This window comes from Aquarana catesbeiana, linkage group LG04, assembly GCF_042186555.1.
Source record: "Aquarana catesbeiana isolate 2022-GZ linkage group LG04, ASM4218655v1, whole genome shotgun sequence".
Classification (NCBI taxonomy): Eukaryota; Metazoa; Chordata; class Amphibia; order Anura; family Ranidae; genus Aquarana; species Aquarana catesbeiana.
The window spans coordinates 609,100,226-609,125,599 of NC_133327.1; the positions used below are offsets into that span (position 1 = coordinate 609,100,226).

A 25,374-nucleotide genomic window follows, 5' to 3' on the forward strand; every position below is an offset into this window, starting at 1 on the left:
GTGATATGCGTCGCCCCAGGCAGCGTCAGATTAGCGCCAGTACTGCTAACACCCACGCAGCATATGCCTCCTTTGGTGGTATAGTATCTGAATGGATCAATATCTGATCCGATCAGATCTATACTAGCATCCCCAGCAGTTTAGGGTTCCAAAAAACGCAGTGTTAGCTGGATCAGCCCAGATACCTGCTAGCACCTGCGTTTTGCCCCTCGCCCAGCCCAGCCCACCCAAGTGCAGTATCGATCGATCACTGTCACTTACAAAACACTAAACGCATAACTGCAGCGTTCGCAGAGTCAGGCCTGATCCCTGCGATCGCTAACAGTTTTTCTGGTAGCGTTTTGGTGAACTGGAAAGCACCAGCCCCAGGCAGCGTCAGGTTAGCGCCAGTACCGATAAGACCCACACACGCACCGTACACCTCTCTTAGTGGTATAGTATCTGATCGGATCAATTGGTTTTCAGGGCCCCGTACGCGGCTAGGCTCCCAAAAAGTCCCACACATGTGGTATCCCCATACTTTAGGAGAAGCAGCTGAATGTATTTTGTGGTGCAATTCCACATATGCCCATGGCCTGTGTGAGCAATATATCATTTAGTGACAACTTTTTGTAATTTTTTTTTTTTTTTGTCATTATTCAATCACTTGGGACAAAAAAAATTAATATTCAATGGGCTCAACATGCCTCTCAGCAATTTCCTTGGGGTGTCTACTTTCCAAAATGGGGTCGTTTGGGGGGGGGGGGTGTACTGCCCTGCCATTTTAGCACCTCAAGAAATGACATAGGCAGTCATAAACTAAAAGCTGTGTAAATTCCAGAAAATGTACCCTAGCTTGTAGACGCTATAACTTTTGCGCAAACCAATAAATATACACTTATTGACATTTTTTTTACCAAAGACATGTGGCCGAATACATTTTGGCCTAAATGTATGACTAAAATTGAGTTTATTGGATTTTTTTTATAACAAAAAGTAGAAAATATCATTTTTTTTCAAAATTTTCGGTCTTTTTCCGTTTATAGCGCAAAAAATAAAAACGGCAGAGGTGATCAAATACCATCAAAAGAAAGCTCTATTTGTGGGAAGAAAAGGACGCAAATTTCGTTTGGGTACAACATTGCATGACCGCGCAATTAGCAGTTAAAGTGACGCAGTGCCAAATTGTAAAAAGTGCTCTGGTCAGGAAGGGGGTAAATCCTTCCGGGGCTGAAGTGGTTAAGACATGCAAACATTTTTATTAAAACCACCCCCAAAAGAGCTCCCTCCATTGCATAAAATATTACATTGATCTTATCTAGTTATCGTAATGTTTTTGCGACATGTGCTGATCAGATGGCATTTGCCTGACACATGAAAAGACTTTGTCAAAGTAATCATCCCCAACTCCTATTTAAAATGAAAGAGCTCAAGACTCTGAAAGACTAGATCAAAACAACCATTAATTGAGAAGTTGCCAACATTTTTCAGTGAAAGAGCTGTGTACCCAACAAATAAGATATCTATTTATTTATAAATATGAATTTATCAAAAGAAGCTATGCTGGTACCTCTTTCAATATGAAAATGATCTAACAAGACAGCTGTTCAACCCCAGTGAATTGAAAATACTGCAATGATTGATTCTTCGAGCTTTAAAGAAAAAAACTGTTAACAATATCTGTCAGGAGTGGCACATCAAAAGGTTAAAGCTCTATATTTTATATATACATATATATATATATATACACACACACACACACATACATACACACACACATTCATACACAGTGTATATACAGTGCCTTGAAAAAGTATTCATACATAGTTCATTCATAGTTTTCCACATTTTGTCATGCTACAACCAAAAACGTAAATGTATTTTATTGGGATTTTATGTGATAGACCAACACAAAGTGGCACATAATTGTGAAGTGAAAGGAAAATGATAAATGGTTTTCAACATTTTTTACAAATAAATATGTAAAAAGTGTGGCATGCATTTGTATTCAGCCCCCCTGAGTCAATGCTTTTGTATAACCACCTTTCGCTGCAATTACAGCTGCAAGTCTTTTGGGGTATTTCTCTACCAGCTTTGCACATCTAGAAAGTGAAATTTTTGCCCATTCGTCTTTGCAAAATAGCTCAAGCTCTGTCAGATTGGATGGGATTTCGAGGGGGTGTGCCCCTGAAATGCGTTAGAATTACCCCATGCTCTGTGCTTGTCCATGCATTGTTTTTATGGCCTTTTGTCAGTTGCATTTTGTGAGTACCCACTTTTATATAAAACTTTTTTATTATTAAATTATCTTTGGTAATGCACTAGGTGTGCGCGCCTTCCATTTCTGTTTTTCTTGTAGCTTCCCTAATTCAGGCTAACTATACTGCTCTGACCCAAAAAATCAAAAGCCAGTTTCAACACATCTCAACACAAACGTTCTTGGGCAGGTAGGTTAGCAGCCTTTAAAATGATAATTCTAGCCCTACTGCTATACTATTTCAGGGTGCTCCCGATCCTTGTCCCAGACAACACGTAAAATCCCTAAAGGGTCTACTGAACAACTTTATTTGGAAAAACAAAAAGCCGAGATGTGCCCACACAAATTTAGTTAAACACAAATCCGCTGGGGGTATGGGGATGATCGACATCCATGATTATCACTGGGCAACACTATTGGATCAGTTGAAATACTGGTTTAGGAAGGAAGATGAACCACTATGGTTGGACATTGAGACAGCTCTGGCTCCTAAACCTGACCTCATCTCTGCTGATTTATGACTCCTGGAGGTCGTGGGACACATCTTTCTTTCCCCCTTCAATGGCAGTGTCCATACAGGCATGGCGATTCCTACTTAAACAGCCTAAACATCCCACACAGATAACACGGCCAGCACTACCAGTCAAAGCAATAGAAACTATTGTCCCCTTTTTGAACACAAAACCACTTTGATTAAACAGCTTAACCTCCCTGGCGGTATGATCATTTCGGATTTTAGGTGCTGAAAGCTGTACAATTATTTTGCATGGAAATTTGGCGTTTTATATTGTAGGCCTGTAATTCTTAACAATAAAAAATCTGTCCAAACAAGAGTCTAGTAGATATCCCGAGTATGATGAAGTTTGAAACACAAAAACATAAATTATAATATAATAAATAAATATAAATAATTAAAAAAATAATAATATAATAATAATAAAATAAATTTCCCCATGATTCACTATTGCTCAATTCTGCAAGTGTTCTAATTTGCTATCGCTGTTTTCTAGCTGATCTAAAGCCACTTTTGACGTAAAGGGACACTTTTTGGTTGCTATGGACAATCTCCAGTTTCCAGGTAGAAAGAACAGTACATATAATATAAAACTGCATGCAGGGCATGAGCCAAAGCACTGGGGACAAAAGGGAAGTGAAATAATTTCATACAGTACTGTAACCTGTAAGATTACAGTACTGTATGTGTTGTGGATTTTAAATTTTTTTGAATTTGCCGCCAGGCTCCGCCCCCGTGCGTCGCGACGCTCGCAGGGAATGGAGCCTGGCACGGAGAGGCTTCGGAGGAGACACAGCCCGCAGACACAGCGGGGGACATCACAGGATCCTAGGGACAAGGTAAGTACAGCGCACCAGGATCCTGCAATGTAATCCCGAGTGTGGCTCGGGGTTACCGCTAATGGGACTGAAATTTAACCCCGAGCCACACTTGGGATTACCGTCAGGGAGGCTACACAAAATACAAGACTTCTTCTCCAGCATTAAGCCTAAAACTTGGTAACACCTGAGGGAAGAATTCCATCTCCCGAATGATACTCAATTTACCTTTCTCCACATCCTGCACTTCCTATCCAAGCACCCCTTACTAACAATACATATTCTCCCTTCAGCTTGGAAATTTCTTTCTTCTCCCTTTTCTACAACTTATTGCATGACAAAATCTCACGCCAAACTGTGAAAATAAATCAGCATGTTTGGTCCAACAGCACCTTATGCAAAAAGATTATTCAGATATGAATAGGACAGCATGATGTCTAAAATACAACCCGGCTGATAGGGAGAGGTCAAAGTGGACCTAACAACTAAACCTTATCCTTAAAAAGGAACCTGTCCCATTCAAGACAAAATAAGTGGTTCTCGTAATACTCCTTTCCTCCCCAATGTGTCTCCTCCAGCTGTTACTCATGTTGAGACCTTGGAAATATCTGTTATTTTTAGGTAGGAAAGAGCGCCTCTTCCCCTTCATGCCAAGATGCAGTGATTGGGCCTAAGCAGGTAATATCCAGGCTCAAACATGGTAATTTGATGGGGAAGGCAATTGAACACCACATACCAGGTAGTACTTTCACAGGTATTAGGCACTGGGGTTGATTTACTAAAACAAGAGTGCACAAAGTCTGGTGCAGCTGTGCATGGTAGCCAATAAGCTTCTAACTTCAGCTTGTTCAATTAAGCTTTGACAAAAAAAAAACCTGGAAGCTGATTGGTTTCTATGCAGAGCTGCACCAGATTTTGCACTCTCCAGTTTTAGGTAATCAATCCCAATGAGTTCTGTCGGGCAACAGCATGGCAAGTGAGAGAAGGGATAGTGATTGTAAGTTGGTGGGTGGAGAGTGTGTTACTTTGCCCCAAAATGGTAAAGCAAGAGATTTATTTTTCCTAATCTTTAAACACACCTAAACTTAACCTCAGGTGAAAATGAATATTACTGTATGTTATTTTGTTACACACAATCATGCAAATACCAGCAGTAAAATTACTCACCCAATGAAAATATCATGTGATAAAAGCCGTGGGCAAATTTACAATGTACCACATTATCTTTGCCGAAAAACTGTGACAAAATCTGTGTAAAAATTAAGCGATCCAGGAAAAGCGAACAAAGTCAAGTCTGTTGCATATACACAATGGCTGACTGGTAGAGAACATTACATAAATATGTTGCAGCAGTTTTGATCTTCTAAACATACTAATTAGTTGAATTAGAACAAGCCAGCATAAACCCACATAGCCCAGCAGCGTCAACACAGTAATTATGAACAGTTGGACAACAAAGAGTGTCTATTATTTAAAACGCACCATCAGCGAGCGAGCTCCTCTCTATTCCACAATAACACTTTGGACGGCAAAAGCCAAACCAACAAACAGATGTGCAGCCTCAATAATTGGCATCGGCAACTGTTATAAAATGTCTGGATCTATTCAGGTCAAAGCGAACAAATATAATTGCGGTTTTAGTGGAAACAGGAGCACAGATCGCTTCCCACTTACTGCTCCTATATCACAGCAGTTGATCTATCATTGGCAGAAGGTGGTCTAAAACACAATTAAAATAACATTATAATAAAAATCCTATTGTTTCATGTTCTGAAAATAGAAACAATCCAGACATTTACCAGGAGATAAAAATTAAAAACAAAAGAATTACATATGTATATACTGTATTACTGGGGTTGAAGCAGGGCTCTAAGCTGAAATCTACTTACACTTTCAGTAAACCTATTTTAAAAAGGAGCAAGACTCAAGACTTTCTTTTGATCATCTTTCTTCAATTCCCTACCCAGTAAGAATCAAACTAACAAAGAGAAGGGGCAGCACTGCACACCAGTCAAATTGTAATATATAGAGAAAAAATTCTGAGGCTACTGGCCCTTTAATATTTTGTAATGGAAATTTGTAAGTTCTGTATATAATTGTATTCTATTTTGTATGTATTGCACACTGCCCTCACTGTGCACACAGCACTAATAATGTTTTCAGTACATGTTTACATTCTTTCGAGTCCTGATTAGAATTAGCCTGCCTATGTAACGCCCCTTGTTACCATAAATGTACAATTGTACAACTCACCTCTTGCATGAATAGTGGCGGGAAGACTAAGGTCTGCCTGTCCCTTCTAAAACGTTCGATACCCCTATATAAAAGGGGTTCTGGCCGGGGTCTTTAACAGTTGACTGGCATCTGCTTGGTGAGCTCTCCACCCTCCCACCCTTGTGGCAGGCACTTTATGTGGTATGTCACCCTTGATCAAAGGGGGGCTTTGGTTATGATTACTCTGGATTATATTTCGCTTGAGTTCTAAGAGTAACTAAGCGATAAGTGTTTATTAAATCCAATAACATTGAAATATAATAAAATTAAGGATTGGTTTATTCATATTAAACCAATAAAAGTGCAGCGGCCATTTCTATGCCAAAATTATTTGTGTGTATGTTTTTCCTATTTAGCTGAAGTATTTATTTATTGTTATATCTTAAGTTATTGAAGGGTGTAGCCTTCTGTCCCATGAGCAGAGTGATGATGCCAACAGTGTTGTCATGCCCCTTCACTTTCTATCCAATAGGTTGTGGGTGTGTCCTTGTGCAAGGTGTACTTCTTAAAAGCAGTAGAGAAAAAGATTGGTTGGTCATCTGGTTATGCCATCTGGAAGGGAGGCTCAGATCACAATTCTGATGGAATAGCGTAGAAAATTCACACATCTTTGTATTTAGCTGCTTTCCTGGTGTTCTGTTGTGGCAGCATTGAAAAAAAAATGCTATAATTACGGCAAACTTGATACTATAAAACGTTTCTCAAACCACATCTGTACAGGTAGCTAAACTGCAATGCTAGGATGCTAATTATTCCACTTGTGAATACACGAGGTTACATGTAAAACATGCTATATTGGTTGAAAATGAAAATAAGTATCTACTGTAAAGGTATCCACAGACATGGGATTGCTTGGATAATTTAGCGAATTGCCTCCAGATCAGGTGACAACAGCCATGTTTGTGTGCAGTTTTAACCACTTTTAGCCGTTATAGTTCTTTCAAAAATAAGCGATGAGCTGGACTGATTTTTTTTATTCAATAATTTTGTCGTAATTATTAGCAGGGGTTCCCTGAGAGCTGACATTTTTCTTTTCTCTGTGTTAAAAACGTTGGGAAAGGCTCACACATGCAGCACACACACATGTTCTACTGCACTGAGGAAGCACACTTTGACATGCAAAACTATCACTGGTACCAGGGCTGCTTTAACCGGTTCCCAATTGGCTGCCGCAGTTATATTGCAGTAGAATGGCTCCCCTGGGTGAGCCATCGTAGCTGTGCGTTGGCCCTTTAAGACGCTGTAAGAGGCGCGCACCCGCAACGTGTGCCCGGAGCCAATGTGGTCGCTCGTGACAGAGCGAGAACCGGGATCTGTGTGCGTAAACACACAAATCCCAGTTCTCTCAGAGAGAGATTGTGTGTTCATACTAAGTATGAACGTCAAACTCTCTCCTCCTCTAGTCAGTCCCACCCCCACCCCCCCACAGTTAGAACACACCTAGAGAACACAGTTAACCCCTTGATCGCCCCTAGTGTTAACCCCTTCCCTGCCAGTGACATTTATACAGCAATCAGTGCATTTTTATAGCACTGATCGCTGTATAATTGTCAATAGTCCCAAAAATGTATCAAAAGTGTCCAATTTGTCCGTCGCAATATCGCAGTCCCGATAAAAATCACAGATCACCGCCAATACCAGTAAAAAAATAATAATAAAAATGCCATAAATCTATCCCCTATTTGGTAGACGCTATAACTTTTGCACAAACCAATCAATATACGCTTATTGCAGGTTTTTTTACCAAAAATATGTAGAAGAATACATATTGGCCTAAACTAAGGAAAACTTTTTTTTTTTTTTTTTTTTAAGTGGGATATTTATTATAGCAAAAAGTAAGATATTTTGTTTTTTTCAAAATTGTCGCGCTTCTTGTCGTTCAAAAAATAAAAACCGTAGAGGTGATCAAATACCAGCAAAAGAAAGCTCTATTTTTGTGAAAAAAGGACGTCAATTTTGTTTGGGTACAGCGTCGCACGACCGCACAATTGTCAGTTAAAGTGACACAGCGACGTATCGCAAAAAATGGCCTGGTAATTGAGCAGCCAAATCTTCCGGGGCTGAAGTGGTTAATCCAAACCTTCTACTGTTTTATACTCTCCCAAGTGAAATTTGCTGGACCAGCAAGGTGAATATGACATCCCGAATTGCTTGTTCACACATTATTTTAAATATCTAAGCACCTAAAGTAATATAGATACATGCAGCGAATGATTAATATGTTTACTCCATTCTAATTTCTGGAGGCGGGGTGCACACACAGCTGAACTATGGTATATGAACACGCAACAGGATTGATTGGACAGTACATCGTTTATGCACGACCCAATGGAGACATTTCTAAAAAGGGTCTGGAAAGGGACAGGTAAGACTTATGGGGGGACAGGTGTTAGTAAACCATGTTAGTAAAATAAGTCATTGCTTCGCAGTTTATGGGGAGATCATGTGTACGTAAAGTGTAAATGCTATGCAGTTTTATTTTCTAGGAAACATATGGGGTTTTGTATATATTGTCTATCTTTCTTCGTTATGTTTAAGATTGAAAAACACAATTTCTAAAAAAAATATTTATTTTTGCCAATTATTAAATACTGCTGGTTTTTCTTTGCTAACAAAGACCTGTTCTGTATAGAGTTCAGGAGCTCCAGTGCGAATTTAAACAGTACACAGCGGAAAGAGAAAGATGGCTCTTCCCTTACCCTACTTTTCTTCTCTATTCATAATGAGCATAGGGAGATTCAATCATAGAAGGTCTGAAAACAGCTTCAGCTATGCTCACTTGTTAGAAAAGCCTTAATGCTCTATGACAAGTGCTGGTATCCCAATTAAAAAAGTGTTTGTTAAAACAAAAAAGATTTATACAACTAGGAAAGAACTATAAAATGTAGTGAAAATAGTTTTATTTTAAACGTTTTAAACATTCATATGACTAGAAATGATCATTTTCCTTGATGACAGTGAGATGTGGTTTACTAAAACTCTTGATTCTTTTGTGTTTAGGCTCGTAGTCCCTAACCTTTGAGAGCATATTAGTCACATTCAAATACAACCAGAAGTGATTACAGTAAGTTTGAAAAATAACACTAAAGTCATTACTGTAATGTAATTATATAAATTAGGCAAACTCCAAATGACTTCATGCTTACAGAAATATATAACGTAGCAGGTGTTCAGACAGAACAGAACCAAGCATCTGCTGGGAGACTGCTGCAAGCAACATATAGGGTGATTGAGGGTCTTGTTGCTTCTGAGGCACTTGCTGGGGATCATTGGTTTAAGCAGTAGTTAAATTATTATAACTTCTGCCACATTAGTATAATGTAAGAATATTCAGCATTATTGATCACTCATACCTGTGCACCCCCCCCCCCCCCCCCTCGTCCCCTCACCAGCAGGTCATATAAATCAATATTGCACGTGTAGCCAAGGGTTTTCTAATATAAGGCATTACAGTTGTTATGGTTGCAAATGAGTTTGGCTCCCTCTAGTGTCTTTTAATGCTGTTAGGACTTTCTTTTAATTCCTGAGAAGCAGCGCTGCAAAGCATTGTGAGATATGTAGTTTGGAGGAGGAAGTGACTATGTTAGCTGGATCAGCTCGGAACTACAAAACAGACATTGCAAAGCACGCAGCAATGCATGTTGGGAGCAGTAATAAAAGGAACAGTCCGGCCATCTTTCAGCCTTTCTGGTCACCATTCAATAACTGCTAGCAGGAGGTCTGTGTATGTGACCAGGAGACTGTGGCCTATACAGCGCGGAGCAGGATCGCCAGCATCTGAGGGACTTCAGAGTACAGCCCTGCCAGCTTAGCAAGCGGATCGGTGTGCAGTGCCAGGACATCTGGAAGTTTTCCTGCATCTCAGCCATCCAGAGGAGCGGTATAGCGCAGCGGCGCCATCTTTTCATCAGACTGAGACATCAAGTGGGGAGTCCGGACGGAGCCTCACAGCCTCTGAGTCTACTGTGGTGAGAGGGCACCTGCCCATTTCAGTAAAGTGCACTGTTTGCTGAGTGAGTTATTTACAGACTGCTGGTGAGACTTGTAGTTCCACAGAAGTGATTCTACTTATTCACAGGCAACATACAGCTGAACTCACGGGTTTGTCATTCCCTGTGCTGTAAGGTCAGTACTGTATTACACTCACACATAAGGCGGAAGTTACAAGTGCCATATTTCTTCAGTTAAACAGTTATAAACGTACCATTTATTCTACAGTTTGCTTGGTGTGTTTATTGAGGCCCCAGTGGGAAGGTGTTTAATATAGGTTTTGGAGAATATTGAACACTTGTCCCATTGTACACCTGTTTACATACTCCCTATGGTGATAATTGAATCTACAGTTTTCATATCTATATTGATTGTTATAAACTGTCATTTATTGTTTGTGTTTAATCACATTGTTCATTGTATTTGATATTCACTCTAGTAAACTTTCTCAGTGGTTCAGTGACATTGTGTGAGTTTCTCATTGATAACATCCCATTACAGAATTGAACCCAAGGTATCAGAGGTAAGAGAGGATCTGCAGAGTCGGGGTAACCAGTCAATCAGCAGCCCTCACGGGGGTACCGCTATACACGCTAAAGGGATTTAGGTGAAAGCATTATTGCCCTGAAATTAGGATCTATATTATAGCAACTGTCTGCATGCACCCTCTATACAGTATAATACATTGCTGGCTTGCTGGAGACCCCAGGTGCAGGAGTCCAATCAAAGTTGTCAAATTTATGGTCTCAAAATTAGTGGTAAGTTTTCAATACATCTACATCTACTGTTTAGTTAAAGGGTACACTTTAAAAAATTTGCAGCTAAAATCAAAAGAAGCATAATCATCATTACTGATTGCGAAGGAGCCGCAGTATTACCCATTCACTTCCCTTAAACCCGTAGCATTACTTGCAATCGTGAGCCCATTTGCAATACATCTTAATCAACATTAAAAAGAATATACAAAGCCAAAATGGGAGAACATTATAAGGCAGAGGGGCATTGCTGCAGTATTTGCATTGAGTTACTGTAAGCATTAAATACAGTAACCAATAAATATAATGCACACTAAAGATTTCTGGAATACATTTATGGGGTGGGTCAAGAGTCACAGAAAAAAATTGATAAATAGAAGAGGATACATTATTGCCCCTCAGCTAAAGTCACTTGTTCCTAAATAAACATCTAATTAGATGTTTGGCTGTTAGGAATGCACAATGGCAATGCAGTGAAAGGGCAATGTGGGTGCAAACCATATGGGTGAGCCATGATAAATTGAGAGCAGAAAGTACACTAAAGTAAGTAAAGTAAGTTCTACAGTATAAACCTTGTAGTCCTGGTTGGGCACAGTCCAGCACCTTTAATCTGTGCGTTGACTTCCAGAGCAGGTTTCAAAGATCTACTCATAAGTTTGAGGGTCCATGAAATGCTAACCTTCTTCATCATTCCACTGACCCCCACTTATTACAAAATTTACCTTGCAATATTCTTTTTGATGTTAAGTGATACAGTCAGTGGCGGCTGGTGGGTTTTTTTTTTTGAGGGGGTGGCAAACAACCACCCCCCGGTGGGTTTTTTGAGGGGGCGGCAACAACCATCCCCCCGTTTGGTTGGTCAGCGGAACCCCCCACCCCGGCACTTACCCCATCGGTTGTAGGTGGGTGGGCTCCTACGGGCAGCAGCTGGGTTGTGGGCTCCTACGGGAGGCGGGCAGCTGCTCCTGTGTCCTCTCTGCAACATGGCGGCTTTCGCCATGTGGCTCCTCCCTCCTCCTCCTAGACATCCAATAGGCTCGTCTGTACTTTCAGCCAATCGGGTGACCAGTGTCGAAACCTGCTTTCTCATTGGCTGGGAGGAGGATCAGTGTTACAACAGCGAATATTGATTCGCTGTTCTAACACACCTGGGTGGGCTCGGAGTGCACTCTCTGCAACCCCAGCCCACCCTATATTGAAGCCTATTAGAGACTCTGGCTCTAATCGGTGCTTCAAAAAAACAACCCCCCCCCGCATTGGAATTCATGCGCCAATGTCCTGAAAGGGGCCAGATGCATGGATAGGGGAGGCAGTGATGGACACGGGGTGGCACTCGTGTGCCCTGAATGGACAGGCCGCCCCTGGATACAGTGCAATGATACTGGACAAGCACTGCTCTCAGAATTCTGTGAGAAAGTGAATTGTGATGTAGCCAGGTGATGGGCTGCAGCAATATGGAGAAGGAGACATTGCCTTTTATTCTTTTCTCCTTCTACTGAGATACTGATGTTATGATGCACCATTCTCCTCCAGCCAGCAGGGGGAAAGCTAAAGTCGATCAAGCCTATAGACTTCCATACAGAGTTCTGAGAATCCTGAATGTGTTAATTTAAGATGGCAGCCATATAATGGGACAAAAAGACTCCTTACACTAAAGATCCCAATGTGCAGTAAGAGGAGTAAAAAGATGATTTTTATCAAATTGCCTAGGAATGATCTTCCTCCTCACTGAGGGGGTTAGAGAAAGAGTACCTCTATCTGGATATTTGCCTGCCAGAGGGAGACCCTACTATTGAAGATCCAAGCCTGAGGCTGCAAGTGAGTACACCCAGGGTAGCACAGCCCCAAACACATTACAGCACCTGCACTGCTACCTCAGGGAGACTGAAGCATCCACTCACCCTCTGCTTCCCACTGCTGATCACCAGAGGCTTTCAGGGAGAGACCTTTCAGGGAGGCGCCCCCCTTTTACAGTGAGAGATCACAGCAGCAGCCCCGGGACTTGTAAAAAGACTATTCAGCCTTTGCTAATACTGCTAGCAGGGACTGAGCCACTAAGAGCAGGACACCAAGTGTACCCAATCTATACCACACCCATACTGCACTTATTCCAAAGTCAAACTGCACCTATAACAACCCTATACCGTGTTATGCAGAACTTTTACAGCATCTTTACCAAATCTACCTTGCAACTGTCCTAAGACTATTTCGTGCCTATACTGCATTCAGGTTAACTAGGACGGTCATTAAGTGCTCCAATGCTCTTAAGGGCCCCAACGTTTGCCAGCAGAAAAACACTTCAAAGGATTGACCCTCTCATAATAATTATTCTGCAAGCCCCCTTTGATTCCCTGTACTGTCTGCTACCATCCTCCTTTTCTTTCGGACAGTGCATACCCAGTCAGTCTAGGATTAGCCACGCTGCCATAAATGCACTCTAGCAGTATAGTTCCAGCACTTGGTAGATTAAACTTCACTATAGTTCACTGCTGCACTTGAGGTGGCCTTGCTACTGTTTAGGCTGATCTGGATGCCAAATGTCATCCTATGCCTAGTCCCTACTGTTAATTACCTTGTATGCTAAATTGTGTAATTACCACCGTTAGTCCATTTTATGCTTACCTAGTTACCAACCATATTGGATGACAATATATTAAATTTGTCTTCACTACCTGATTTGGTGTCGGTTTTCTTTTATATAGCACTACTATAGAATACCAAGTATCACTTTCAGTGGTTTCCTGCAATATTGCATTTTGTACACTCAACCTGGTGTGTCAGAGGGGCTGGGGTTCTTGAGAAGGTTGAGGCAAAGAACAGAGGACCCATCTCATCCAGTGCCTACTAGGGGGGTATCACTACAGTGCATTTCAGAAATTGAGCCTCCACTTTCACATTTGGCCTCAAAGTAAACCTGTCCCCATGGTATACAATGATAAAATGTATGAGCAGACGTTGCCTTTAGTGAAAACTGTAACAAAAAACACCTTTTAGAATTCAAACTCATTCACCATCAGTATAGTTGTAAATAAACAAACTTAAACTTCAGTGAAAACTGCATGTCAAAATGATCAGAAGATCCAGAGATATACGCTGCTCAATTTATAAGCAAATCTCAGCTTTTCCCTAGTTGTAGTTTCTGCCTATGAGTTTTTAATCATTTGAATGCTTTATACATATTTACTTATCTAAGCAGCAGTAAATGAATAGTACCGATACCTATGCCCCATGCCCGGTTCAGCCACAGGAGCTATGTAAAATACCCAGAATTTGTGACACCTCCCCTGCCTCCCGCAGTTCAGAGCCTCGTGTCTAAATGGACAATCACCAGGCTCCAATGGGATCACATGAGTGCAGGATGTGTTAATTTTTAAAAATTCCAAACTTGCACAGGAATTTTTGTGCACTCTGGTGGGTCGTACCAGAATTCTAGCAGACTTGGCGGATCTTCACAGTCACAGAGTAGTATAAAAAATATATGATGAAGTAATATGTCATAATCATAGCAATTATAACAGGACTAACCCCTTTCCAGCTGTCCTTTGTAAATGGGTTGAGATTTGCTCTATAAATATTAAGTCTACATCAGCCATATGAAGTAGACGTCCATTTTCCCACTGCCTTTAAGGAATTGTCACTCTGGAGCTGATGACTCATGTGTGGAAGTCACTGCAAACATGACTGAACCTCGGCCCTCCAGCTGTGGTGAAACTACAAATCCCATCATGCCTCTGCATCTAGGAGTCATGCCTATGATTGTTAGACATGTGCATTCGTTTTCGTCCGAATTTCAGGTATTTTCGTTATCATTTTAACAAACGATAACGAAAGTGCAGAATCCGAAAAACTAAGGATCCGACATAAACAAATGCTTTATTTTCGTTTTCGTTGCTACAACAGTTCGATATAGATAGGAGATTCGACATGATGATGACAATAACAATCTGTGTCCATCAAACCTGTGGTCGAATGTGCCTAACCTTAACTCTATTAGTCCAAGATTATTCTACATAGAGAGAAAAGATTCGACATAGGGGAGAAAAGATTCGACGTAGGGGAGAAAAGATAAATAAAAATAATGATGATGATGAATGTTATTGGCTGATTGTAACCAAAGAGGAGGAACAGTAAAATAGCTAGAACTAAGTACACACGTACTTTGGCTTATGGTGTCTGTTGAAAGTTATAAGAAGATTCGACGGAGCAGATAAACTATACGGCGTTGTACAGTTTAGCTGCTCCGTCGAATCTTCTTTGTACATTCGACAGACACCATAAGCCTTCAATGACAGATTCGACCCCAATTTGGATTTTCGGACGAATACAATTTTTAATAATAAATGAAATAAATAAAAACGAATTTCGGGAGTAACTAAATAAATATATTTTTCGGACGAAAACGAAATTCCGAAACAAAATATTTCAGTGTGCACATGTCTAATGATTGTTAGGGTCTTGCAATGTCTCATGGGACTTGTAGTTCAGCTGGAGGGCCAAGGTTGCCAACCTTTTTTTTTTTCCTTTCTTTATATGGTTATGCAAGTTTTATGCTACTCTGGGTTTTGACTATGACTATTTTTACTGCAGCATGCTATAGAGAGGGAAAGTCAGATTAAGACATTGAAATATGTCATTTTACAAGGATATTAATTACAGTGTTCAATCATATTTAACTTTAAATACAATTTTCTAAAAATAAATAAGGATTTTCAAACTATTTTAGCATTCCATCGAGTCCATCATAGTATTCTTATCTATAGAATATGTCATACCTAATGCACACATAGATAAGGCTCTAAATTAGCAGATGTTCTTGTGACAAATGACTGCAGTTTCAGTTAATAAATCACGTGAAAAGGAAAAATTCCTTTGAATATCCAAACATGTGCAACCGAAATAAGTAAACATGAATTTGCTTTTCAGATAATTGGGTAATTGAAGCAAATATTTATGAAATGTATTGAGTAAAGATTTATTAAATCCACCTCGGTATCTGCTACGGTTTTTTAGGTTGGCTATGCATCTACACTTATATAGTAGTTTCTCAAATGTTCATAGAGGAGCATCTGGTACCAAAGTTCATCAGACTTAAAGTGATACTAAATCTAAAAACATTCCTTGCATTAAGGTAAAAAATGTTTCCCATTTCTCTGCCACCCCCTGTGTGAAGGGAATAAGAGGGGAGAATAGATTCAGCACTGTGCACGGCTGCATCTCTTCTCCCCTCTCTTCCTCTTCACACAGCACTCAAGCAGGAGCAAGAGCCATTGGCTCCTGCTGCTGTCAATTAAATACAGTGAGGAGGAAGTGAGGGGGCGGGACCGAGTCCTGCTTTGTAAGTCTTTGGAGTGCAGACACACAGCTCGGGAGCGTGCAGACAATGTGTGCCTCCATAGCAAGTGGATAGCTATGGGAACACATGAAGAAGAGGATCGCCGCCTGGGGACTCGAGAAGAGGAGGATTGGGGCCACTCAGTGCAATACCACTGCACAGAGCAGGTGAGTATAACATGTTTGTTATTTTAATTTAAAAAAAAATTACTTTAGTAACACTTTGAAGGACTTTTTAAAACATGTAATGTTTAAGATTATCAGTTACAGCCAACTCCTCCTTCAGGACATGTGTTAAGGCTTGATGAAGACCATTAAATATTTCAAAAAGTCCTTTGAGTAAGATGAACTTTTGTTTCAGGTGCTCCTCTGTACATATTCAAGAATCTACTATCTGGCAAGTGCTTCCTTGTGTCGTTATCAGAGAGGTAGCAGAATACAACCAGAAAAGGGTCCACCCATATTATGTTTCAATCACGGATCTGCTTCTTTTAAGGAAATCACTTTTGGTAGACTCATCAGAACCAAATTTTACTTCTGTTGGTCCAGCACTATCACACATACATCAGGCATCTACACACATATGACCTTTATTAATACATATTGTTCAATGGTTTTTTAAAATGTTTACTCTCTGAAAAATTGTTGACTATGCAGTTTGACTGCCAACACCTGACACTGTCAGACAAAAGATCAACCAGCCCACGGGATTTCTACACAAATATTGGTTGGTTGTCAACATCTAGTGTTACTACTGTATGTGGCAATAAAAACTGATGGTCAAACAAACATACAAAAATAATTGGATTCTTTGGACCTCAGAGATGGAATTATGGATACTGAAGCCCTAGGCAATAAGCGCAAATAATCCACTGCAATTTAATTGTCTGTACTGGCATGGCCCCTCCCTATTAGACTTCAATTGTTGAAAAATGCACACTCCCTTGTTAAGTTATAGGTGGGTACGCAGCTGTGATTAATCGTGTTATTTTCCTTGTTTAAAGCAGGAGCATGTACATTGTAACTGAGCCCCCTGAACATTCCCCAGGCCCTCTTGCATAGGTTAACTTGTGGATGGTTAAGCTCTTTATCCAATGACTGCGCAGTCGGACACCTTTGGAAATGCAATGCACAGGAAATCAAGACCTAGTGACCAATCAAGTTTGGTTCTATTATGCAGCAACAAAATAACAATCTGAATGGGTACTTAGGATCACGCAAAATGTTTTTCACTAATATTCTCTACTACTGCTGCCTGTAACAGTTTTGGATTTGATAAAAGTCATGGCTTTTTCCTGACCTGTACAAGTATGGCAGGTCAGGAAATTTAAGTCAGTGAATCAAAAGCTTGAAGCAACGGGGTCATCATGACTTCAAGGAAGCTAGATTTTTTTAAACGGGAAGTCAGCCTCCATATTTCTTTTAAGGCAGGTTGCCTCTAGGAGAGATTTACATGGTCCTGTCCAATCCCCTGGGTATTTTTGTAAACCAACTTCTTTTATACATGTTGCATTAAAAAAATGCAAGGGTTTTCAACTTTTCATACATCATTGCTTCATGAAGAATATCGGTTTGTTTTTAGCTGTGTCTTGATGTTCAAAGGAAAAGAGTAGACAGGTTTTACCTAAATGGTCTTTTATGAATACATTACAACAGACCAATGCATTAAGTTTAAACAACCAACCAGAAATTTTCAATCACTCAGAAAACTGGTCAAACAACACTAAGTTACGGATTGCTGTACATCATTGTTCTGTTATTTTTTTTTTATATATTATTAAAAGGACAAAATTTACATTTACTGTAGGTTTCATACTTTTTTTTTGCCAAGTTAACTAATTTTAGAACAAGAAAAATAAAAAAGCACCTACCTCCACCTCCTCCAAGAAGACTCGAGTTTGCTGAAAAAAAAAAAAAGGAAATATTAAGGTCATATACACAAAAAAAAGCTTGCTATGTTCAGCACAACTACAAGTGACCAATGTGTTCTGCTAGGATGGTGCATTTCCATTTCACACACCTGGGCTGTTGTAAATCAATGACACACTGACTACATCAGTTCCCACCAGAGATATTCTTCTTAAGCGTATCTAAATTATTTTCACAGCTGATGCATCAACAGTTTCATTCCACACTTCTGATTATGAAGCTTAAAGTATTTAATTAAAACGCTGTCAAGATATAACATTTTCACAGCACAATGTCTTTTGAAAAAAAAAATACACATTATCTAAATACCATCCCTGTGTGTTCTTTGAAGACATTTAGCTAGGAGTGAGCTTGGAAGACCAAAGACTAGAAAGCAGAAAACAGGATTAATTAGCTATGACAAAGAAAGGAAAAACACTTTCAACTTTAGATCCGGCCAAGGTGCTATGCTTTGATAGGTACGTTACTGGTCACTAGCACAGCCACATGAAAAGATGGAAATATAGTGAAACACACCAGAACCTCATGAAAAAAAAGAATCATCACTTACAATACTTAACTTTTCTATTATCTATAAAAAAAACTTTGAGCTGCTACAAAATTGTATGTAAAATCTTTGAATAAGGTTAAGCCCAGGTTCACACTGAGCTGCGGGAATGAAGGCGTGTGAGTTCAGCTTTCACTCCTGCATGTCAGTCCCCATTTTGTCCGCAATTTCAGAGACATCTGTGCAGGTTTCTGCAGAGACGTCAATGTAAATCGCAGCTCAATATCACAAAAAGTAGTACAGAAACTACTTTTTAAAATCGTTGCTGCGCCACAATCGCAGCGTCGCACTGAATAGGATGGTGCCATTGCCGGCAATTGCCGCTGATTTGACGTGTCAAATCGTACCAATGTGAACCAGGGCTTAGAGATTAGTAAAAGTTTATACTTTTACTAATCTCTTTATTCACTTTATTGATTGATATATTTATTTGCACCTATTCACTTTACCGATTGTGATATCAGGGTATATGTTTTTTGATGCACTTTATTGATTATTTATTTGCACTTATTCACTTTACCGATTATATCAGGGTGTTTTTATGGTTCAGGATTTTATATATAAGCACCCCTCCAACAGATGGGGATAGTTTGATAAGCACACCAACATATTTTATCTTGATTTATACTTGAATCATTTTAGTCTAGGATGCTGCCTGCAGACCCTAGATAGTGGCCAGATTTACGTATGCAACCCAGTCTCTAGTCGGTCTTTTGGAAGCAAATTCTACAAACATAACAACTTGCATGTTTATGCCGATGGAGAAAGGGGACAAAGGGATCACCAGGTGTCTCAAGGAAAACAATCAATTGGCTAGCAAAATCCATCCCAGCCAATCAACATTCCTAAGCCAGAGAACATAGGCCAGGGTCACGGTGGACAATACAAACAAATGGCCACTGCCCCCATCTATAACTGGCCTTTGCAGCAAGGAGCACATGGAAGGGTGACGCATATCAAACAAAACTAAAAAAAAATCCCAGCTCAACTTACCGACCAGTCTGAAACCAACCGAATGGACCTGTCTAACAGTATGCGTTAAAAACATGGGTTTAGTTTGCACACATTTGCAAATACTACATAGTTCTTTGGTTTTGTTTGTCATGGTGGACACTATCAACATACTAACACGACACAGCTTTACTGCAATGCTACAGTTCTAGTTGGCCTTTTCATGTGAAGACTAGCAGCAGAGTATTATACTATGTGTTAGATTCTCAGTACCTCCATCCAGGATAGACACCTGCATGCACATATATACAGCTTTAGGCCCGTTCAAGATCAGGGCTCGATCCCTACCAAATTAACATGCATGGCATGTAGGAAAGATTTCCTTGTGATAACATTTAGTAACTTATAATATGGTGCTGCCTCTAGTAGTCATTTGTAACCGTGTAGCGGTCTCTGATATTCTGCAGTAGTCTAACTGCTTCTTATAACATGACAAAAGTCTCTAATATTCCCTTGTAACATAGCAAGAGTCTTTAAATTGACACAAGTTTGGAAGAAGCCTCCTAGATTCTGATTAAAGCATAGTTGCAGTTACAGAGCCTGCAGGCTATGCAGGGTTGAGGCTACAACGGAGCTCAAAAAGAAGCCGTGGGTTGGGTAGCATACTATAATTTATAGATACTGGCTGCATGCAGCTCCCCACTCTATAAAAAAAATAAAAATAAAAAAATAAAAATAACCTTTTTCTGAACCATAAAATGCATCACATTCCCTAGCTCCATTGTAAATGTTGCGAGCAGTATAAGAGCTAGGAAGTTTAAATCCAAGAGAGAAGTGACACACTTGTCAAAAAAGTGAAATGACTGACAGCACTGAATGTCAACAAGAGGTGAGCAATCAGAACAAGTAGTTTCCTGTCAATTCCTGCAACAAACTACAGAAGTAGTCATAAATCGTGACTTGACTGTACTGTCACTGTATCTGTCCAAAAATCAGCATATAGCCAAAAATATATAATTGTGTAGTGTGGTTATATTTAGAACATGGACACCCAGGCGATTTAAGCTAAATGTACTATGACAGCAAAAGTATATATACACAGTATCTCACAAAAGTAAGTACACCCCTCACATTTTTGTAAATATTTTATTATATCTTTTCATGTGACAAAACTGAAGAAATGACACTTTGCTACAATGTAAAGTGGTGAGTTTACAACAGTGTCAATTTGATGCCCCCTCAAAATAACTCAACACACAGCCATTAATGTCTAGACCACTGGCAACAAAAGTGAGTACACCCCTAAGTGAAAATGTCCAAATTGTGCCCAAAGTGACAATATTTTGTGTGGCCACCATTATTTTCCAGCACTGCCTTAACCCTCTTGGGCATGGAGTTCACCAGAGCTTCACAGGTTGCCACTGGAGTCCTCTTCCACTCCTCCATGACGACATCATGGAGCTGGTGAATGTTAGAGACCTTGCACTCCTCCACCTTCCAATTTAAGATGCCCACAGATGCTCAATATGATTTAGGTCTGGATACATGCTTGGCCAGTCCATTACCTTTATCCTCAGCTTCTTTAGCAAGGCAGTGGTCATCTTGGAGGTGTGTTTGGAGTCATTATGTTGGAATAATGCCTTGCGGCCCAGTCTCCAAAAGGAGGGGATCATGCTCTGCTTCAGTATGTCACAGTACATGTTGGCATTCCTGGTTCCCTCAATGAACTGTAGCTCCCCAGTGCTGGCAGCACTCATGCAGCCCCAGACCATGGCACTCCCCACCACCATGCTTGACTGTAGGCAAGACACACTTGTCCTCCTGGGATGACAGCCATGCAGACCAATTTGATGCAGTGTGTGGCGAATGGTCTGAGCACTGACAGGCTGACCCCAACCCCTTCAACCTCTGCAGCAATGCTGGCAGCAGTTATAAGTCTATTTCCCAAAGACAACCTCTGGATATGATGCTGAGCACATGCATTCAACTTCTTTGGTCGACCATGGCGAGGCTTGTTCTGAGTGGAACCTGTCCTGTTAAACCGCTGTATGGTCTTGGCCACCATGCTGCAGCTCAGTTTCAGGGTCTTGGCAATCTTCTTATAGCCTAGGCCATCTTTATGCAGAGGAACAATTCTTTTTTTTCAGGTCCTCAGAGAGTTCTTTGCCATGAGGTGCCATGTTGAACTTCCAGTGACGAGTATGAGAGAGTGAGAGCGATGACACCAAATTTAACACACTTGTTCCCATTCACACCTGAGACCTTGTAACACTAACAAGTCACATTACAGCAGGGAGGGAAAATGGCTAATTGGGCCCAATTTAGACATTTTCACTTAGGGGTGTACTCACTTTTGTTGCCAGCGGTTTAAACATTAATGGCTGTGTGTTGAGTTATTTTGAGGGGACAGCAAATTTACACTGTTATACAAGCTGCACACTCACAACTTCACATTGTAGCAAAGTGTCATTTTTTTCAGTCTTGTCACATGAAAAGATATAATAAAATATTTACAAAAATGTGAGGGGTGTACTCACTTTTGTGAGATACTATATATATATATATATATTTTTATTTTATTGTATTTATTTTTTTACAGTTATAGTGTGAATGAGGTTACATTTATATTGTCTGTCATCTTATCCTAAACAGTTTTAGATTATGCAGTGGCATAGGAACAGCAGATGTTCACATTTTTTCCTCCAGCACTTCCAAAAAAGTATGGATCTCATGACAGCCCACAAGAATAAATGTCATAGGGTAGGGTAGCATTCTTCAAAACGACCTCAAGTGTAACAGGGTATCCTTTCCACAGACTATTAAACTGAGGGGGCACCACACTGACCACCAATGTAACGGCCATTCTTCCCACTAAAAAAACATTTTAAAAGGCCATTTTTCCACCTACTACCAGTGTAAGGGGGTACCTTTCCTATTGGCGACCAAAGTAACAAGGTCCTTCTACAACTGACAACCAGTCTAAGGGATTACTTCTCTTACGTACCACCGATGCAAAAGGTGACCTTCTCCACTGATCATCAATGTAAAAGAAGCCCTTATCCACTGATAACCAATGTAGGAGAGCCCATTTCTACTGACTACAAATGTAAGAGGGCCTTTTTGCACTGGCCACCAATGTAGGAGAGACATTTTCTACTATCAATATAGGAGGGCCCTTCTTCATAGACCACAAAAGCAAGGGGACACTACTCAGACCACCAATATAAAGGTGGAAATTGTCCACTGTGCACAAATTTAAAGGGACACTATAATTGTCACTGTCATTTATATGTGAAAATGAGAGTCAAATATATTGGGTACACCATATTCTTATTTTTTTTTCTTATATCTACAACTCACACTAATGTACTCTGAGTTGTAGATATAATCCTCTTTAGCAGGAGTTACCTGAGACATGAAAATTATTTCAAGGGTTCCTCTTTGGTATAGAGGTTGAGCAAGGCCGATTGATTCATATTACAAACCACTAGCATTTTGTCAGCAATGTTAAGTACCTGACCCCACAGGTAATGAAGACTGAGCTTTCAAACGTGATGACATCTCCAAGATGGAAGCTGTTTTCACATGGAAGATTAGATTTCAATTCAAGATTACCCGTAAAGCTAAAAGCTTTCTCTCAGTGCTGGGAAATATGGTTTATAAACCTGCTCACTTATTTTTAAAAATAGCCAGAGGCGTTAGACCATTTATTTAGGATAACCAAATGATCTGGCTGGAGTGCACATCACACTACACCTCATACAGTATGTAAATGTCATTGACATAGCAAAGGCAGCTGGGAACAGCGAACAAGGCTTGAATTGACACGGAATGTTATACTACATGGGTCAGTTTTCACTCAGTGACCGTCCCAGTGACAACAGAATTCAGTATGGTATAACTAATTATAATTATAATTAAGGCTAACTACTTTAGGCAACAAGTAAAATAATTCAGTGAATAGCTAAAGTAACGTTGTCAAGACACTTAAAGGAAACCTGTCCTGAAAGATCTAGGTATCCTATTGCCAGACTGAACACGATGTATGTGCAAGACCTCTTAGAAGTCATGTTACCATCCTGCTTTTTTGCTTCCTCCAATGTGTGCTATAATGAGCTATCACTTTAAGAGTCAGGAAACAGCAGGTCACATGGTGTGTTCATGTTGTTATGCTGTGTTTCACACAGAGTCTGCTAGATATTGCTTTCCAGCTCGCAGTCTTGCGCATGCCATTTAATCTCTGCTCTGTTGTGAAAAGAGTTCTCCTCAAATAAAAATTACGTTCACACCATGGGATTGATTTACTAAAGGTAAATATGATGTTAACTTTGCAGGGGAAGTTGTCCTTTGCAAGGCAGAACTTGGTAAATGTGGTGAAATTTCACTTTGCAAAGAACGCCCAATCAAGTGCAAGGGGCAAAAAAAAAAAAAAATAGAATTTTTGTGTGCACATTTATTTATTTTTATTACAGGCACTTATATAGCGCCGTATATTTACGCAGTGATTTACATATATATTATACATTTAGATAAGTCCCTGCACTCAAGGAGCTTACAATCCAAGGTCCCTACCTCACATTCATCCATACACATACTAGTGCCAATTTATATAGGGGCCAATTAACCTACCCGTGTGTCTTTGGAGTGTGGGAGGAAACCAGAGTACCCAGAGGAAACCCATGCAGGCACAGGGAGAACATGCAAACAAAATGGTTCTGGTGTTTCCTCTTGCCATGCCTAACCAGAATCCACGTGTTCCAAGGACCCTTCAAAGCCAGTGGTAATGTGCTACAAAGTCTTTTTTATAGAAAAACAGAATTAGATCTAAAAGAGATCACCAACCAGTACATAATCATTGCTGACTAGACATGAATGGTCAAGGTTTTGTATTAGTTGGCAATAAAAGGCTGCATAATTAGGACTCTTGTTAGGCAAAAATCACAATTTTAGGATTAAATTCTTGGCAAATGGAGGAATTCACATAATGGGGCCGTCTGGTGTCTTATTCTAGCTGTAATTTACCTTTGAAATAAATGAATATAAAAGGTACAGATACAAGTTAAAGCAAACCTAAAAAGGATATCACAGTTTCTGAAGTGCTGCTGATATCATATAGCAGGTGCCTCCACTTCATCTGTTCAGTGCACCAGCAGCATCCCTGAATCCTACAGCAGTCTGGTATGCAAATTTGAAGTAGCTCCCCTGGTTGAGAAACTGGCCCAGCCTTCTCCTGTGCCATAATATAGACACTTTAAAAACTTTTATACCAACTCAGTTATGCTTTAACTATAGTTTTTTGCCCAGCTCAATGCTATCCCTAAGGCATGCTTGTGTGATGTGGGTATGCATCAAAATTACCAGTTCCCTGAAATACACATCACTACAAAATGTATTTTACTTGAAAGGAATGTATAAAGTTTTGCATGTATTAGTTTTGTATATTTTAAGACCAAAAAAAATGTTCAAGGTTTTACATATCTAGTTAGTCAAATATAAAATATCACATATTTGATATGCACCCCTTGTAATCCTGAATGGGAAATATTGGTTTACATTAAAATGTGCAAGTAGCTCCTATGACAGGGGATGCCTATAATTTGAGTTCAAGCCCCGTGCATTCTTCCATGAAGAACAGTGACTCAAACGGACTCCCTCAGGTTCCCACATTGAAACAAAGTGACTTTTTTTTTTAAATCAGTTCTTATTTGTTAACGACTTGCTGAATGACATACGTGTTAAAATATCCTGTCAGAAAATGCTTATACCAGGATCAGGACTACAGTTGCAGCCATGATCCTGGTGCTGGTTTTCTTCATCCATCCATCACATTTCTGATGGAAGTGATCTTGGTGGCTTTACAGCCACCCAAACACCTTTTCAGTTTCGCAAAGACCCCCCCCCCCCCCCGCCTCTCATCTCCTGCCACCACCGCCAGTGGTTCAGGGCTCTTCCTTGCCTCCGGGGAGCCTGGGGTTGCAGTAGTCAGGGCAGCTGCCCACAGAGGAAATGTTGGAACATCCATTTCCTGA

The 25,374-nt window shown here is 40.1% G+C and overlaps 1 protein-coding gene across 6 annotated transcripts in view; it reads right to left on the reverse strand.

Annotated features, from left to right (window-relative positions):
- The window catches only part of MACROD2 (mono-ADP ribosylhydrolase 2), a 3,509,413-nt gene that overhangs the window by 2,532,330 nt on the left and 951,709 nt on the right, over positions 1-25,374 (reverse strand). For all 6 annotated transcript variants that reach the window (XM_073628250.1, XM_073628248.1, XM_073628249.1 and 3 more), the window contains exon 4: positions 17,790-17,819. In XM_073628250.1, the coding sequence (XP_073484351.1) occupies positions 17,790-17,819 (30 nt within the window). The remainder of the gene's footprint in view (positions 1-17,789; positions 17,820-25,374) is intronic.